This window comes from Ranitomeya variabilis, chromosome 6, assembly GCF_051348905.1.
Source record: "Ranitomeya variabilis isolate aRanVar5 chromosome 6, aRanVar5.hap1, whole genome shotgun sequence".
NCBI classification, from domain to species: domain Eukaryota; kingdom Metazoa; phylum Chordata; class Amphibia; order Anura; family Dendrobatidae; genus Ranitomeya; species Ranitomeya variabilis.
Window position 1 is genome coordinate 378,373,951 of NC_135237.1, and position 17,410 is coordinate 378,391,360.

The window sequence follows — 17,410 nt, forward strand, 5'->3', positions numbered from 1 at the left end:
TGGTCAATCTAGGAAAATAAATGGTGGTGTCGGTGCTCATCTTCTCTCCATTCATAGAAACCCATCCAATCCATAGAGTACGATGAACTCCGGGTGAATGACATTTGGCAGGCAGTTCTCTAACCTTATCTAATGGAATCTGCTTCACATTTGAGATTAGCGTGGATTATGTCATTTTTATATTGAAATTCCAATCACTCGATATGATTCTAGAGAACCAAGTAAATAAACAGATAAACAATCAAATAATCCACACAATTATTATATATATATATATATATATATATATATATATATATATATATATATATATATATATATATATATATATATATATATATATATATATATATATATATTAGCCACAAGTCCGCATGTATACTAATACTCATCCAATACCTGCCTTTTTTTCTGGTTTTACGTTCCACTCTTTTTTCCACTTCTGACATCATCTCACAAAACTAAAACTTCTACGTATCTCATCCTAACCGTGTGTTTTCGGCATTGATAATAGACCGAGGTAAGTATCGGCTGACGTACTGCTACCATGCTACCAGGTACAAAATATGCCTTGGAGAAAAAATAAGGTTTTATTATACTGTTGCCGGTTTGGAAAAGCTGACAATCGGGTTTGCTGATGTTTTCATTTGTCTTGGAATGAATGAATATGTACAAAATGTATTTCTTTTTTAAGCTTGAGAACAAAATGTATATGTATGGCCAATAAACGTGAGATTCAATGCAGAAGTATGGTGAAGGAGTCATTCAGGTATTTATGGAGTTGTCTCATATATGCAGCCCCACAGACATGCAGAATTGACTTACAGTGAAGCTATCACCATAATATTGTTTAAAGCAGACTTTTGTGCTTGAATTTATTTTTTTAGAATTGTTTTATATATTACAATCAGTATTAAAGATAAAAACAATCTTACAATTTTTACACTGGCCACTAAGGGTATTTTAGACTCTAACTTCTGGTTGTTTCGGGGTACATATGGACATTAGCCATGGTGGTTGCACCCTGACCCGCTTTTTAGATTGAAGCATTTGTCCGTAGGTCATAATGAAAGGAGGAGGAGCAGAGTCAGCTGTAACATCGCCTATTGTGGTTGGTGGATGCTCTATCAGCGGTGTATAGACCTGTTACTGTCACCCTGCCTCTGGTGATAAATAGCCTGCTGAAAACTTTTCCTGAAAGGACAGGAAGTATGGGTCTAAAACAAGCCCCAGTGGCTAGTGTGAAAATTGCAATATTGCTAATTTTGTTTTTTGTTTTTTTTTAGTAAAGATTGGGATGATAAAAAAAATTGCCAATTTTAAAAAAATACTTGTAACACAAAAATCTGATTTAAACAAAAGGCCATTTTCTGATGATAGTTTCCCTTTAATTTAACCATAAAACAGTCACAGCTATACAGAAGTGAAGTTCCACTACCATTTTTGTGTGACCTCTCCCTATTTCTGGGATGGCAGAACTGAGGTCATACTAAATTAAATAATTGTTATATGTGAATTATTGTACCAGTTAATTTTTAATTATCAAACCTCGTAAATCCATGACTTTATGTAGATCTTAAAATGACTGATCAACAATCCAGAAGTATGGTCGGAGCCAGCAATCAACTGAAGACCATGATGTTAGTTCGATGGATCTAGAGGCAGAAACCCAATAATAATTAGCAATGCTCAATGCCAGTAATCCTGTACTGTTGCTGCTGCCAATTTTGTCTTGCAGGTTGCTATCAAGTACCAGGTACACCTTGTTAAACATAATGTCACATCACATTTAGAGCGTCCTAAATGAAAGGCCAAGCGTACAGTTCTGACCAATTCCAAAATGTTGTCTTGACCCTGGTGCCAAATGTTAGTAATCCTATGAGCTTAGGTCTTCAAAGGAAGGGGCGTTGATAGGGGGTCCAGTTCCAAGTGGCACAAGTGTGGATGCTATAGGCAGCAGAAGTGAGAATTACTACAGTTTCAAGAATAAGGAGGGTACGTTATGTTAAAATCACTTTGGTGGGTAGCACAGGGCCACCAATCACATTTAGTGACATTAGAGGACAGCTATTCACTGGATCATTGAATAACGCATCATACAGAAACTAGTATGTATTACATTTATGCAAGTAAGTCAACGTATAGACTTTGTGCTTACCCTACTACCCAATCGTTTGTTCAACCCCCGAAGCCAATGAAAAGAGGTTAAACGCCACATTTTTGTAATACGGCGCTTCTTTTAAACATCATTACCTAAATAATATCCAGTCTGTATGTGTTTTTCTGATAAGTGTTGTACATTTAAGAAGCATTTATCCTCAATAAAGTACTGGGATGAGAGCCCTCTCTAATAATGCATTGCATTTTCTAGATCGAAGGGCAGAATCCAATGATATCTTACAAAGGCCTGATGTCAGGAATTCTACTCTGCCGGGATTTAACAGTTGATGACCTATCCATAAAATAGATTTCTGTAGCTCCAGTAACCAGTCACCCTAATATTCCCACTGGTCAGCGTAAATCCGATCTTGTAGAGGATGGATATAAGCAATGTAGTGTGCTGAAGACTGCAGCCCCATATATTGCTTAGTTGCCACTGCTGACTATTGCACTTGATATCCCATCTAATAAAGGGAGATAAACAGCGGTACTCACCAGGATAGGTGATCAATTCTTAAGTCCTGGACAATCCCACAAGTATAATATATGTATGGAAAGATATTTTATACTCCTATCCCCATTTAATGTGGTCTAAAATGCTACATAATAATACTGCCAGTAGATCACAAAAATTTAACACAAATTGGATATGCCCTTTTTTTACTAGCATACATTGCCATGCCACTCAAAATTTAGCAAAGCTCTTTGTTTAGTGTCCAAAAAATATGCTTCTTTCACTTCTTAGAAGACACTTCTCCTTCCCCCTGCCTTTTCATCTCATAATTTCCTTTAAAAAGTGGTAAAATCCATCTTAATCGTAACAGGAAAGTTACCGTACATTAAATTGCTGCCTATTAAAGTCTAGGGATGCAAAGTAGAGATTAGCAGAGTAAGAAACACACAAATGGAGCTATGCCTCTGAATTGTATTCTAGTGTGAACTCGGGTGTTATCTCATGCCAGAGTTTGATTCACAGCTACACTGCTAAGTACTGCGGTATACTGTCCTATTTGATGTTACTACAACTGTGTGCTACACATGGAAAGAACAAGAATCTAATTTTCTGTGTGTGCTGTGTATGGGAGACATCACAGCAGCTAGTCTCCATTCACTAGCTCAGAGTCAACTGAAAATTAGAGAACCTGCAGAAATGAAATATATTATAGTGGTATTCCTCAAATACATGCATATGAAAGATTGTTCTGAAAAAATGACAAGTAAGCTTTCTTTTTAAGTTTTCTCTAAGATTTTAAATAGCAAGCTAAAAATGAGGGTACATTTGCGTAAAACCAGCGTTCGAAGGCAGATCCTAATACATTTCCCACATCTTACACACTTGCTTAAAAGGTGCACAATTCTTAACAGATTACGAGCATCTTTGGGCATTAATAGCACCCAAGTCCAATTTCTTGTATAAATTTTAGTAAATTCTTGGGGCCAATGGTGGCCCTGCCTCACCTGTATGGCTTTCGCAAAATTATACAAATGCTTAAATCCAGAAAACTGGTGCAGCTGCCCCATTGTATTTTCTTTAATAAGTTCCATGTGTCGTCCTTTCGATTAACTACATTAATGCCTAGAATCGGCTTCTTTCCGAGTGCCCTTGTCACTGTTGCAGTAACACGATGCAATTAAACTGTGAGCCTGTTAACCTCGATTAAATGACGTGACAAAGTGTAATTACCTTATCATTCTTGATAAAGGTTAAATAACTCCTACTAAAGCAGAATTATCCTCTCTATGTAGTACTTATCTCGAAATGAAGCATTGTTGTGCTTAATTAGAAGGCTTTCACATGCTCAGTGCGAGTTATACGTGAATCACTAATTATGTATCTAGAAATATGTTTTACCCTACGTGGCATGAGATGAAAAAGGGTAAATAGTATTTTTTTAAAACTTTTATCAACTGTGGCAGGAGATAATTAGATAGGTGGCTGCTATACCCATCATGGCCACAAACACCCCTTCTCAGTTTCTCAATCCAATGCTCTAAGATTTGTACTTCAGTGGTCTTAGTATGTCTTCTATTATAATCCTAATTTCAAGGGAGCATCACAAGGTAAAGATATAATAATGAAATTTTAAAAAATCTTATAGGGTGCGACCTCACAGCATATATGACTGCAGAAAATGTCACCTTGGTATAACGTATGAAAAAAAAATATTTAACATGTCATGGGGTCGGAGAACATGTGGAAAATTAAAAAGCCTAAGGCTTGTGATATGCAGAATACAATATACAAATAGACATACAATAGCTTAAAATGACCATCACCTATCTGGTTTATGTGTAGAAAAATAATAGGACCAATGTCACCGTGTGATCAGGTGGTGTCTTATAGAGGTAGATCCAGGTCAGATCCCTGATGCTGGATAGATCAAATTCTATAAATCAGATATAAGAGAAGAGGCATTGTCATAAAAAAAGCCACACATTACACTCAATAGGTCTCCAGGGGATCAATAATAAGAATGCCCCATAATTCCTCCAACATGTTTCGCCATTGACTTCATCAGGGGGGAAATGGAGTTTGATATAACAGCAGTATTGGCTGGGTCTAAAAATTCACACTTAAAAGTGTTGGGAAGGAGATACCTGACCAGGTACAATTTATAGAATTTGGTATGTCCGCATAACGGATCTGACCTGGATCTACCACTTTAGGATACCACCTGATCACACGGTGAGATTGTTTCTATTATTTTTCTACACAGAATTAAACATCACCTAGATGGGTATCACATTGCTAGTAAGTCCATTCTAATGTAAGACAGATATGTGAAGCTTGTTTTTAGCCTATCGTGTGTCTATTTGTATATTGTAGTTTGCATATCACAAGCTGTAAGCTTTTTAATATTTTACAGTAAATTAAAACTTCATTTTTATCAATACTCGCTACGTTGCTGACCCTGCAATTGTAAATTTCTTTGGAAGTCCACTTACCTAGATTACTTATCTACAGATGGAGAATTAGAAAAATATACATCCACAGTTCACTGTAACTAGCCCACTATGTTTTGTGTTGTGTATATTTTTCATTTTCATTTTTTTCACCAAAATGGGTCCATAGGAAAGAACAAAAAAGTTGCACAACAAAAAAGTGTTATATACTTCCTATTTTCTCTCCTAGACTGTGTTTTGATTTTTTTAATCCATTAGAAATACAAAATTCATTACAAAATGTGCTATTTATACTTTTTTTCAGTACATATTTTAGCTGCATAGTAAAAATGGCAGCCACTTTATTCCCTTACTAAATATGTAAAATATGCTATAAAACCGGAAAGTGACTACTTTTTCGACATGCAAATTGCTTCTTAAGAGAAAAAGAGGACTTGAACTCTATAGCGCCACCTGTTGGAAGTAGCGATCCTACAAGTCACAATCAACCCTTTAACGAATCGTGCAATATGACTTAGGATAAAAGCCAAATCAGTATCTCAATTCGCAGACACGGTGTTTCGGGCTGTTGGCCCTCGTCAGTGCGAAGCATGAGAACTGATTTGGCTAGGTGAGAGGCTCTGGACTGAGGTCTAAGGGGTAACGTTTCTCCTTGTGGAGAGTGACATACCATCTCTGGCTTGTCAAGGTAAGGTGGCTTATTCACTGTGCAATGCTCCTCTGGGAAATTTAATATGCAAATTGCCTCTGTGACTTGTAGGATCGCTACTTTCAACAGGTGGTGCTATAGAGTTCAAGTCCTCTTTTTCTCTGAAGAGGCAATTTGCATACTAAATTTCCCAGAGGAGCATTGCACGGCAAATAAGTCTCCTTACCTTGACGAGCCAGAGCCGGTATGTCACTCCACGAGGAGAAACCTTATTACTTTTTCGACACTGTTTGGAAACTCCTGTGATGGCAGACAACCTCCAGAAGAGTAGTAACAATGTAAAGTGTTTTATTGAGATGATGGTGGAATGCATTTCAATCCTGCTCTATGGGATAGTTATAACGCGTTGTACTAACTATTTGGTAAGTGCTTTATTAGATGTCTGGTAATTTGAGGGGACTCCAAGCACTTGGCAATCTTAATGTTTTGGAGCACATCTTGACAAGGGAAGATGGAGAACTGTCTGGATGGATCACCGTTGCGAACAAGGTGGCTAGAAGCTTGACGTTCCTCTGCAATAGACTTTATGGTAGCTCCACGTCTCACTTACTTTTCTTCCCTTTCTCTTCTTGAGTTCTGGGCATAGTTTTTCTCTAAATATGAAAGGTTTCCTGCCTGTATCTTATTCCTTAGACTTCAAAGATGTAATCAAATTAGTAAAAGGCTCATAATCCCCATTACTCAAAGTAAGAAACAGCGTCTTGAATAAATAAAAAGTGTTCATGGCCACATGTGTAACGTTCTCTTCCTACTGTTTCCAGGTATTAGCACACAGTTCAGTAATTATTTCTCAGCCTTCTGTTTTTCACCTTCTTTGAAGGGAGGGGAATGTGCAATGGGATGTGCATTAGTTCCCAAGAAGCAGAACAAGATCTGAACTACCGTAACTTGAAAGTGCTGATCTCTGAATAAGAAAATGAGACGGTGCAATCAGTTAGACATTTGGGCTTAAAGGATAAAGCATATCTGATTCTGAATATTACTTGATACAAATTCTTGCAGGGCTGTTTTTGCTTTTTACCATTCTGGATCCCTGCCCCATTGGCCGCCTCTTATAGCTGGGCACGGAACAATTTGTGAAAGTGGACTCATCATCTGCTAATGACACTCCAGAGAGATTTCACTGCCAGTTTGATATTCAATACATCTCTCTCTGATATTTATTCAGTTTTCTTGGGTAAAAATACATAAGTGGAAATGAAATGATCAAATGTAAGCACCAATTTTCTATAATCTAATGGCAAAATTGTTCCTTGCACAATTCTAGATGTCATTAATAATTGATTTTGGAACATAGGTAATAATGATATTAGTAATAATAATAATAGAAAAAATGAAAGCAACATAAATGCTCTGATTTTGGTACTGTATCATTTCTAATGTTTGATATTTTCATACATGCATACAAAGTGACATCTGACCCATCATCAGGTAAGTGACATGGACTGTATAGCTTAATATGGTTTTACTTTACAAAAAAGGCCACCACAAAGAAGCACTGACAATATCTCTGCAGGTAATGATGGACGATTGAAACGTATTGGCTATTGCTCTCATTTGTGATGTTGGTGCTAAGGACACAGAAAGAGCTAGATCCATGGAGCTCCACAGTATGGAACCATAGCTACATGTATGCCACCAGATGGTGCTTCCATATGGCCTAGATCCATGGAGCTCCACAGTATGGAACCATAGCTACATGTATGCCACCAGATGGTGCTTCCATATGGCCTAGATCCATGGAGCTCCACAGTATGGAACCATAGCTACATGTATGCCACCAGATGGTGCTTCCATATGGCCTAGATCCATGGAGCTCCACAGTATGGAACCATAGCTACATGTATGCCACCAGATGGTGCTTCCATATGGCCTAGATCCATGGAGCTCCATAGTATGGAACCATAGCTACATGTATGCCACCAGGTGGTACTTCCATATGGCCTAGATCCATAGAGCTCCACAGTATGGAACCATTGCTACATGTATGCCACCAGATGGTACTTCCATATGGCCTAGATCCATAGAGCTCCACAGTATGGAACCATTGCTACATGTATGCCACCAGATGGTACTTCCATATGGCCTAGATCCATAGAGCTCCACAGTATGGAACCATTGCTACATGTATGCCACCAGATGGTACTTCCATATGGCCTAGATCCATAGAGCTCCACAGTATGGAACCATTGCTACATGTATGCCACCAGATGGTACTTCCATATGGCCTAGATCCATAGAGCTCCACAGTATGGAACCATAGCTACATGTATGCCACCAGATGGTACTTCCATATGGCCTAGATCCATAGAGCTCCACAGTATGGAACCATAGCTACATGTATGCCACCAGATGGTACTTCCATATGGCCTAGATCCATAGAGCTCCACAGTATGGAACCATTGCTACATGTATGCCACCAGATGGTACTTCCATATGGCCTAGATCCATAGAGCTCCACAGTATGGAACCATTGCTACATGTATGCCACCAGATGGTACTTCCATATGGCCTAGATCCATAGAGCTCCACAGTATGGAACCATTGCTACATGTATGCCACCAGATGGTACTTCCATATGGCCTAGATCCATAGAGCTCCACAGTATGGAACCATTGCTACATGTATGCCACCAGATGGTACTTCCATATGGCCTAGATCCATAGAGCTCCACAGTATGGAACCATTGCTACATGTATGCCACCAGATGGTACTTCCATATGGCATTGATCCATGGAGCTCCACAGTATGGAACCATTGCTACATGTATGCAACCAAATGGTACTTCCATATAGCCTAGATCCATAGAGCTCCACAGTATGGAACCATTGCTACATGTATGCCACCAGATGGTACTTCCATATGACCTAGATCCATAGAGCTCCACAGTATGGAACTATTGCTACATGTATGCCACCAGATGGTACTTCCATATGGCCTAGATCCATAGAGCTCCACAGTATGGAACCATAGCTACATGTATGCCACCAGATGGTACTTCCATATGGCCTAGATCCATAGAGCTCCACAGTATGGAACCATTGCTACATGTATGCCACCAGATGGTACTTCCATATGGCCTAGATCCATAGAGCTCCACAGTATGGAACCATTGCTACATGTATGCCACCAGATGGTACTTCCATATGGCCTAGATCCATAGAGCTCCACAGTATGGAACCATTGCTACATGTATGCCACCAGATGGTACTTCCATATGGCCTAGATCCATAGAGCTCCACAGTATGGAACCATTGCTACATGTATGCCACCAGATGGTACTTCCATATGGCATTGATCCATGGAGCTCCACAGTATGGAACCATTGCTACATGTATGCAACCAAATGGTACTTCCATATAGCCTAGATCCATAGAGCTCCACAGTATGGAACCATTGCTACATGTATGCCACCAGATGGTACTTCCATATGACCTAGATCCATAGAGCTCCACAGTATGGAACTATTGCTACATGTATGCCACCAGATGGTACTTCCATATGGCCTAGATCCATAGAGCTCCACAGTATGGAACCAATGCTACATGTATGCCACCAGATGGTACTTCCATATGGCCTAGATCCATAGAGCTCCACAGTATGGAACCAATGCTACATGTATGCCACCAGATGGTACTTCCATATGGCCTAGATCCATAGAGCTCCACAGTATGGAACCAATGCTACATGTATGCCACCAGATGGTACTTCCATATGGCCTAGATCCATAGAGCTCCACAGTATGGAACCAATGCTACATGTATGTCACCAGCTGGTACTTCCATATGGCCTAGATCCATAGAGCTCCACAGTATGGAACCATTGCTACATGTATGCCACCATATGGTACTTCCATATGTCTCCTTCCTACAGAGACGGTGTCCATTTCAATACTGTCACCAGTAAAGAATACCTCCATTGTATAATATCTAGATATGGCACTTTTTTCATTTGTATTTCCATAAAATCCCTCAGAAAAAAAGTGCTTTATGCCTCGTATAAAATAACAAATGGAAGAAATAATTTGCATCAGCCCAATTTGTTTTATGCCAGGACTGGACATAACTGATGACAAAGTAGAGGTACGGAATCCAGATTTAATTTAATAGTCCAACTGCCGGATGTCTGAGACACAGAAACCTATAGGTTCAACTCGGGCACCATGACTGGTCCATACAACAAGCCATGGTAGGATTTTGAGCATTAGCCCTTACTGCCATGCAAATGAACTTCATCAAAAGTGTGAGCAGGTAGTAAGCTCTAGACAGCCCAACAGCATTTTCCTGCAGGATCAGCTTATCTAAGCTGTCTATATAATAGGAATGTAGACTATAGAGAATTGAATAAAATGATACCTTGATATCAGTGATCTCGTGTCTTGTTTCAGAGATATCCATGTTTCTCTTATATGTAAATGAGCTGTTAAGATCTCTGGGCTGGACATAGATCTCTATGAGAATCTGCCTCCAGAGCTTAGTTTATATGAAAGGAGGCATTACCAGTGTGAGACATGCAATGACTGACAGTCCGCTTTCCTGACCTACATGTTTCACACTGGGAACGCCTCCTTTCATATAAAATAATCTCTGGAGGCAGATTCTCAGGGAGATCAGTGTCCCGACCATATTCCTTAACATCTGATTTCCATATGAGAAAATCATGGATATCTCTGGAGTAAGACATCAGATTACAGATCTCAAGGTGTTATTTTATTCAACTTTCTATGACCTGCATGCCCATATAAATAGCCTAGGACAGTTGATCCTACTGATGCCATTTAAAGCCTCTGACGGCACTCTTAAAGGGGTTGCCTTAGATTAGGAACACATGGCTGCTTTCTTTCAGAAACTGCGCCACCCATGATCATTGGTTATTCATGGTATTGCAGCTTCGCTCCATTCACTTTTTATGTTACTGAATTGCAGTACCAGACATTACCCTTGTCAAGAGTGGCACTGTATCTAAAAGATGCTGTGTTTTTCTAATCTTTGAAAAACCCTTTAATGGCTTTATTGTAAAAAATAATTAAATCTACTAGATGTGCCAGTATCTTGAACAGAGTAGATAACGTAATTTATTTTTTCTTTAATAGATAGTTCTGTATTTTTACAATTTTTGGTTTTAGGCTGTAAGTAACGGAATGATGCTAATTTTCCAATATACTGTGGTAACATTATATTACGTTCACACAGTACATACCGGCCTGCTTCTAGAGAATCTCCCACGAGTGGAAAGCACATATAGCAGGCATACGGGTGTGTGAGAGAACTGATAATGGACGGCACACATTGGATCTACTATTGATATATCAATGACATTTTATAGCCATAGATATTGTTCCCAATTGCTCTGCACAAATGGATTTGTCAGAATGGCCGGTAATGTTGCTGCACACGGTGACGATCTTGTCAGAGAAATTGCATTTCAGCTATCACAACTTTAATTAATTGCACATTCCAGATAGATACCTCCTGAGGAAGTTCAACCTTCGGGTCACCCTTCTAAGTAGATAATGGCGCTTATTAACACCGGTCCCGTTCTCTTTGAAACGCTTCTTGCTTTTAATCTCTGTAACCCACATCTCGGTGACAAAAGGTGACATTATAACAGCACCGAAAAAGGACAGATCTGTCACTGGCGTGTAATTCTCCCTCCGTGGCTGTAATATATGACAGTTGTGCAAATGTCAATAAGCGACACCATTAATTCATAAGATAAAATAAAGCAAATGCGCCGTCTATCATTCAATTTACAGTCATTTACTGCAAAAGGTCCCAGCAATATTGGCACCGATACATCAGGCTGGAGCTACGCAAGTAAGGCACCAATGTCACCTCAACGTTCCTAACACCAAGGGGGGGGTAATGAAGCCGATTTCTCAGTTCAAAAACATTACAGTTTTCTAGATAGCAATAAGCTTGTCAATCTGCTAAAATGTGCTCACATGCAGCTTACGAGTGAATGCATGTCTCTACTATCAGTGATTAATAGCTAACGACTTTAGTTCAGCTTTAGTAAGATAGAAATGCTTTATTTGTCCCTTATGCCTTACACTGCAGCTCGGATATTCAGGTTCCCCAAGAAACCATTGGATAGATTAACTGCAATGTTAATGACCGCTATTAGTTTTTAATTACTAGATCTATTAACTTCCAGGTTTAAGGGAGTCTGTCAGCTGAAAATAACTGTTCGAACCAAGCGAATGCTCACAGTGCACCCTTGGTGTGGCTGAGCGCTCCAGTGCACCTTCCCATCTACTTTTTTCTTCCTATCTGTCTCTGCCCTTCTTTTGCTCCTGGAAAGCCTCAGATATCAATCAAGTAAGTGAAGAGCAGAGATAAATGGAAAACTAGTAGGCGGGAAGGTGCACTGAGCTGCTCAGCCACACCAAGGGTGCACCAAGAGACTTTTGCTTGGTTTGAACAGTCGTTTTCTGCTGACAGACTGCAATGAAATATACATTTTTTTTTTTAAGGTTAGTACAATGTAAACCCCATTTATAAAATGATCCTTAGGCAGATTGGGGGGTTTTACTAGGAACTTCAATCACTTTAGTGGGTGAAATGTGCCGCTGAATATGACGTATCGTGTTAGAGATTTCAGTATGGATTTTCCGATGGTGCCTATGAGGAACTGGCAGATCTAAGTGACATATTGTGTCATTTATTGACTGCATGAAAGCTTTCTGGCAGGAAAAAAGTTACAAATTGTGGCCCATGCCATTTTTTTTTTTTTTACTTTTTATGACATTCTTGTCACTTTTCTAGACGGTTGTCAGGACTTGCCAGAAGTGAGCAGGGCTTCCAGCAGCAGCCAGGTAGATGTGTTATTATTTACTGCAGAAATTTGCATAATTTATAACACAGATTTACATTTCTGCTACCAGAAATGTATCACACTACTTAAGAGGAGCATATAATGGTTCTTGTATGCTCCATTTGCTTAAAAACATACATTATTCAGGGTTGTCACAGAGAAACGTGTTGTTTGCACTGTTGCATAGAGCTTTTCTATATATGTTAGACCAGAACTATGTGTTTTTTCACCTGGGACAAAACTACTGTTTGTTGCCCTAGACTTGTATCCAAAACTCCTGCTGGCTTGTTGCCACCCCTCTGCCTTGCTGCCTTTCCCCTACCTAGTTACAACCAACTACTGAAAACCTCAATAAACCCCTAAAGAGTAACTAAACTTTCTCATTGACTTTTCAGATTTAGCAGTCGTTGCGGATTGGTGGGGTCCAAGTCTTAAGACCTCTACCGATAGCGTACTAGACCTCCACCGATAGCGTACTAGACCTCCGAAAAGAGAGCCCCTCCACAGAGCAGATATGGCATCACAGCTCCTATCTGAGCGTGTACATGGCCTGGAGGAAAGATTAAAGTCTATCCATACTCTGGGCTGATCAGATACAAGCTGTGTGTTTTCAGAGGTCTAGTGCGTGAACGGTGGGGTCTCAGGACCCAGGTCTGGTGTGATGGCTGTTGCTGGTCTGTACTTGGAGCCTCCTCTGTCCCCGCAATAGCCAGCCCTCTTGCCTTGATTGATGTGACTGATGTCTCATGTCATCCACTGATTGTTGCGCCTACGCTGCTCCTGTTCTCAACTGTGCAGGCGCGAGAGTTGATCAGACTGTCGTTGAGGTGGAGTCATCAGCCATATCTTTCAAGGCAAGAGGACTGGAGGTTGTGGGTATAAAAATGGCTCCAAGCACAGACCAGCGACTCCCATCAGACTGGACTGCTTCAATCAGCAAACCATGCGGTAAGACTGTATAAAGTATATTCTTAGATATGTGGGGAACTGGACACTTATGAACAGATTGCTGGAGGACTTTCCAAGATTACATAAAGTTGGTGTATTTGGTTTATATAGGAGAACTCTGGTGACAGGTTAAAAGCCAATCATACCCGTCCATTGCCATATTTACATCTTACATGATAGTGTTATTGGAAGACGCGAGAACATCTGACGGCTGTATAATATAGAACACGCAGTCTGAATACAATTAGACTGAAAAGTATAATTATATATATTTTCTTATCATTTGGGGAAGGCTTTCATCTGTAGACACGAGCTGTACAGTCCTTTTAAATTCTCCTGGTTTACAGTATTGAAGACTGTGAATATGTCATTACCCGGTATAATACTACAAATCCTTTAGCCCTCAGTTACATTTTAAAGAATGGTACTGACAAACTATTAAAAGAAGGCATAATTGCATACAAACATCCATTGTTCAGTATTTCCAAGTAATCATGTCAGAGTGTGGAACACCCAGTGAACACAAGGTACATCGTCATGCGGTTACTTTGTGAATGTTTTAGGGCACTCTGTTTTTTTACATATATTTGTAATTCTTTAGGAATGGATCAAACATTATTCTATTTGACATCCAACTGCCAAAGGAGAAGCTGCTGCCCACTCCATGCCCTCTCAGTAGCATACATAGTGACGGGCTCACTGACTTTAATGCTTTATTACATATGAATAAACGAAGTTTGCACAGGAGTCCTTCGTATTCATGAACAGTAACCTGCCCGCCTGCGCCATCCTACTGTGAATCCACAGTTTCTTCCTAACAATGTGTATAGCGGGAAATCCACCTATGTGCAGCAAGGTGGGTGGTGCCACAGCTCATGAATACACCGGACTCTTGGCCCACAGAGCCCCCAGTACACTGGAATGAATTAGCGCTAATTTTGGCCAAACCTGTTTGTTGGGTTCTCCATGCATGAATGTCACACAGCTGCGACACATGCAGCTGCGGAGCCGAACAGCTGATCAGCGGGAGCGCCCAATATATCCCGATTCAGAATCTGCGGAACAGTGGAAATTGGAGGAGGTACTCAGTTTAAATTTTAAAAAAATTTGTGTCTTTGAAAAAAGACACATTGATTGAGGTCAACCTATGAGATAAAATGTACTTGCTCATGGTCGGACCTGTTGACATCTCCTCCAGTCGCACAGGATATATGACACCGGGTTCCAGTAATACCAGTTTTATTGGTGTTTGCTGGCTTCACTCTTTTTCCTGGGGGCATTAAGATATATTTACATACTGTCCTTTTTCTCAACTATTTTTTTTTTGCATTTCTTGATGTGTGGTTTAAAAGCTATGATGACATAAGGATTACACAAGAGCTAAAACTACTTGTTCTTTTTATAAAAACAATATAATACACATAGAGCTACGTAAACAAGTAATTAACATTATATATATGTACAGTACAAATATCAAGTGCAATAAACTACAAGATGTGACGGATACTGGATGAAGGCATCAGGTTCTAAGGAATAACATAGAAGCAGTTGTCTGGGACTTTCATAACGACAGGTGATTGATATGAGATCAGAGGGGGGTCGATACCTAGTACCTCCACCAATTGACTGTGATTGGGAGATAAGCTGTAGTGTTTTATAGTGGCCTCTAGACAATGTATGGAGATGCAGGGTTCCACTACATACATTGCTTACTACCTGCCTCTGCCAGAGCAAATATCAGTTGATCAGTGGGGGTTCTGAGAATTTGAAACAAATTGATCTCATATTGATTACTCACAGTATTTTGAATGGTCATCGAAATGTAAATCCCAAATAACCCACTCAAGGCCGCGGATGTAGGGAACTGATGATATTGAATGTGGTAGAGCAAAAAATCATCTTGGAGATGGGAGTGGGAAATTCCATTTATGGAGGATGTAAGCATAAGATCATTGAAAGAATGAAGAGCATCGGTAAGATGGTAGAGATGAGGGAGGAGATGTAGGACTGTGCAGAACCATGGATAACTTTGGGGGAGAGAATGATCATTTTTAATTGCATTCTAAAATAACTGGGCAACCTGGCACAAGGTGGAAGCATCAGTGTAGTGGTTGGACAAAAAAGTGAGTAAAGATATTGTATTCAAGATAGATTATTGGGGGGAAGGAGAGCTTAGTGAGGGGAAAATCGATTAGTAGAGACTTGCATTACTCATGACGAGAATAAATCTGAGGAAGAATAGGAGTTTTGGCTGTTACCACATTAAGGAGGGATTCTAGGGATGTAGTGGTACAGGTGACATGGGTATGTGGTTGATAAATGAGTACAATATCTTGTTCCTTTTGAAAACAAGCTATATTAAAGTCTGTTTATATCAATTTCTAAAGTATTTTTTATTATTTTTCGAATAGACTAAACTATGTGAATTACTGTACACTGATAAATATCTGATTACTTTGTGTATGTCTTGCTCTTTCCTTCAGGATTACCACCTGTCCAGATCAAGCTACCACTCTTCCTCCCCTCAGAGATCTTACTTCTCTTCCTCCCCTCAGAGATCTTACTATGCCCATGGCAGACATGTTGACGACAACCCCGTTGTCCACTTCTTCAGGAACATTGTAAGTTCTTACATGAAAACAAGCTGTTAACAAACAGCACATTTAATGACATTTGATAAAATACTAAGAACCTATGGAGAAGTTCTCAAGATGGGAGAAACATGCTAGAAATGTGATGGTTACTATTTACTAATGAAAACTTTGAAAACTTCAAGCTTATGTCAAATGTATATGTAGATTTTTCTGCTGGTAGATTTATCAATCTCTACTTTCCTCCAGGTGACTCCCAGGACACCACCCCCTTCTCAACCAAAGGTAACTATGAAAATAACCTATTAGTATCATCATGATAAAATATTAAAAAGTGGTAAGAGGTTATACAGTAGTTTTGTCTGTTATACAAGTCATCTACCTTAGCTTCTGGGGCAGTGACAATCAGAAACTTGCCTGTTTTTTTAAATCAGATTTTCGTGTATTTTTTTCCAAAAAGGCATCTGTATTAAAAATAAAACTGTATGATAAAATAAAAAAAAATTATATTTTGACAGATCGGACATTACTGAATGCCGTAATACCAAATATGAGATTTTTCTATCTATCTATCTATTTTTTTTATTATTTTATTTTTAATAGTGCAAAAGGGGGTGATTTGAACTTTTGTGCTTTTTTTACTTTTTTTTTTTTTTTTTACTTTTTATTGTATTTAATAGTCCCCTTAGGAGACATGAAGCTGCGATCATCCGATCGCCTGTGCTACACATAGCAGTGCTTCTGCACTGCTATGCATAGCAAAAATCCCGATCTCCTATGAATGCCAGCCACAGGCTGGTGTTCACAGGAAGAATTAATGATGTCCTTCTTGCCTGCACATGTTAAATGCCGCTATCGAGACTGACAGCAGCAAATAATTGGCAGTTGTTAGAGGCACTTGATGGCTGATTAAGTTAGCCTTATATATGGGGAAAGGCGAGGACATGGCCGATGATGTACTTGTAGGAAGTTTTCATAACAATCGTGATATGAAATATAAAATGTCAATTTGTGTTTTGTTTTTTTTTTTAACTGATGTAACACAAAAACCTGATTTAAACAACCAGTCATTTTTTGATGAGTTTCCCCTTCAACAATTAGGGTACCGTCACACAGTACCATTTTAATCGCTACGACGGCACGATCCGTGACGTCGCAGCGATCGTATGAATATCGCTCCAGCGTCGTAGACTGCGGTCACACGTTGCAATCACGGCGCTGGAGCGATGCCGAAGTCCCCGGTAACCAGGGTAAACATCGGGTAACTAAGCGCAGGGCCGCG

At 39.5% G+C, this 17,410-nt stretch overlaps 1 protein-coding gene across 2 annotated transcripts in view; it reads left to right on the forward strand.

Moving 5' to 3' along the window:
- Positions 1-17,410, forward strand: part of MBP (myelin basic protein) — a 213,137-nt gene that overhangs the window by 180,574 nt on the left and 15,153 nt on the right. For both annotated transcript variants that reach the window (XM_077270068.1, XM_077270069.1), the window contains exons 5-6: positions 16,021-16,158; positions 16,378-16,413. In XM_077270068.1, the coding sequence (XP_077126183.1) occupies positions 16,021-16,158; positions 16,378-16,413 (174 nt within the window). The remainder of the gene's footprint in view (positions 1-16,020; positions 16,159-16,377; positions 16,414-17,410) is intronic.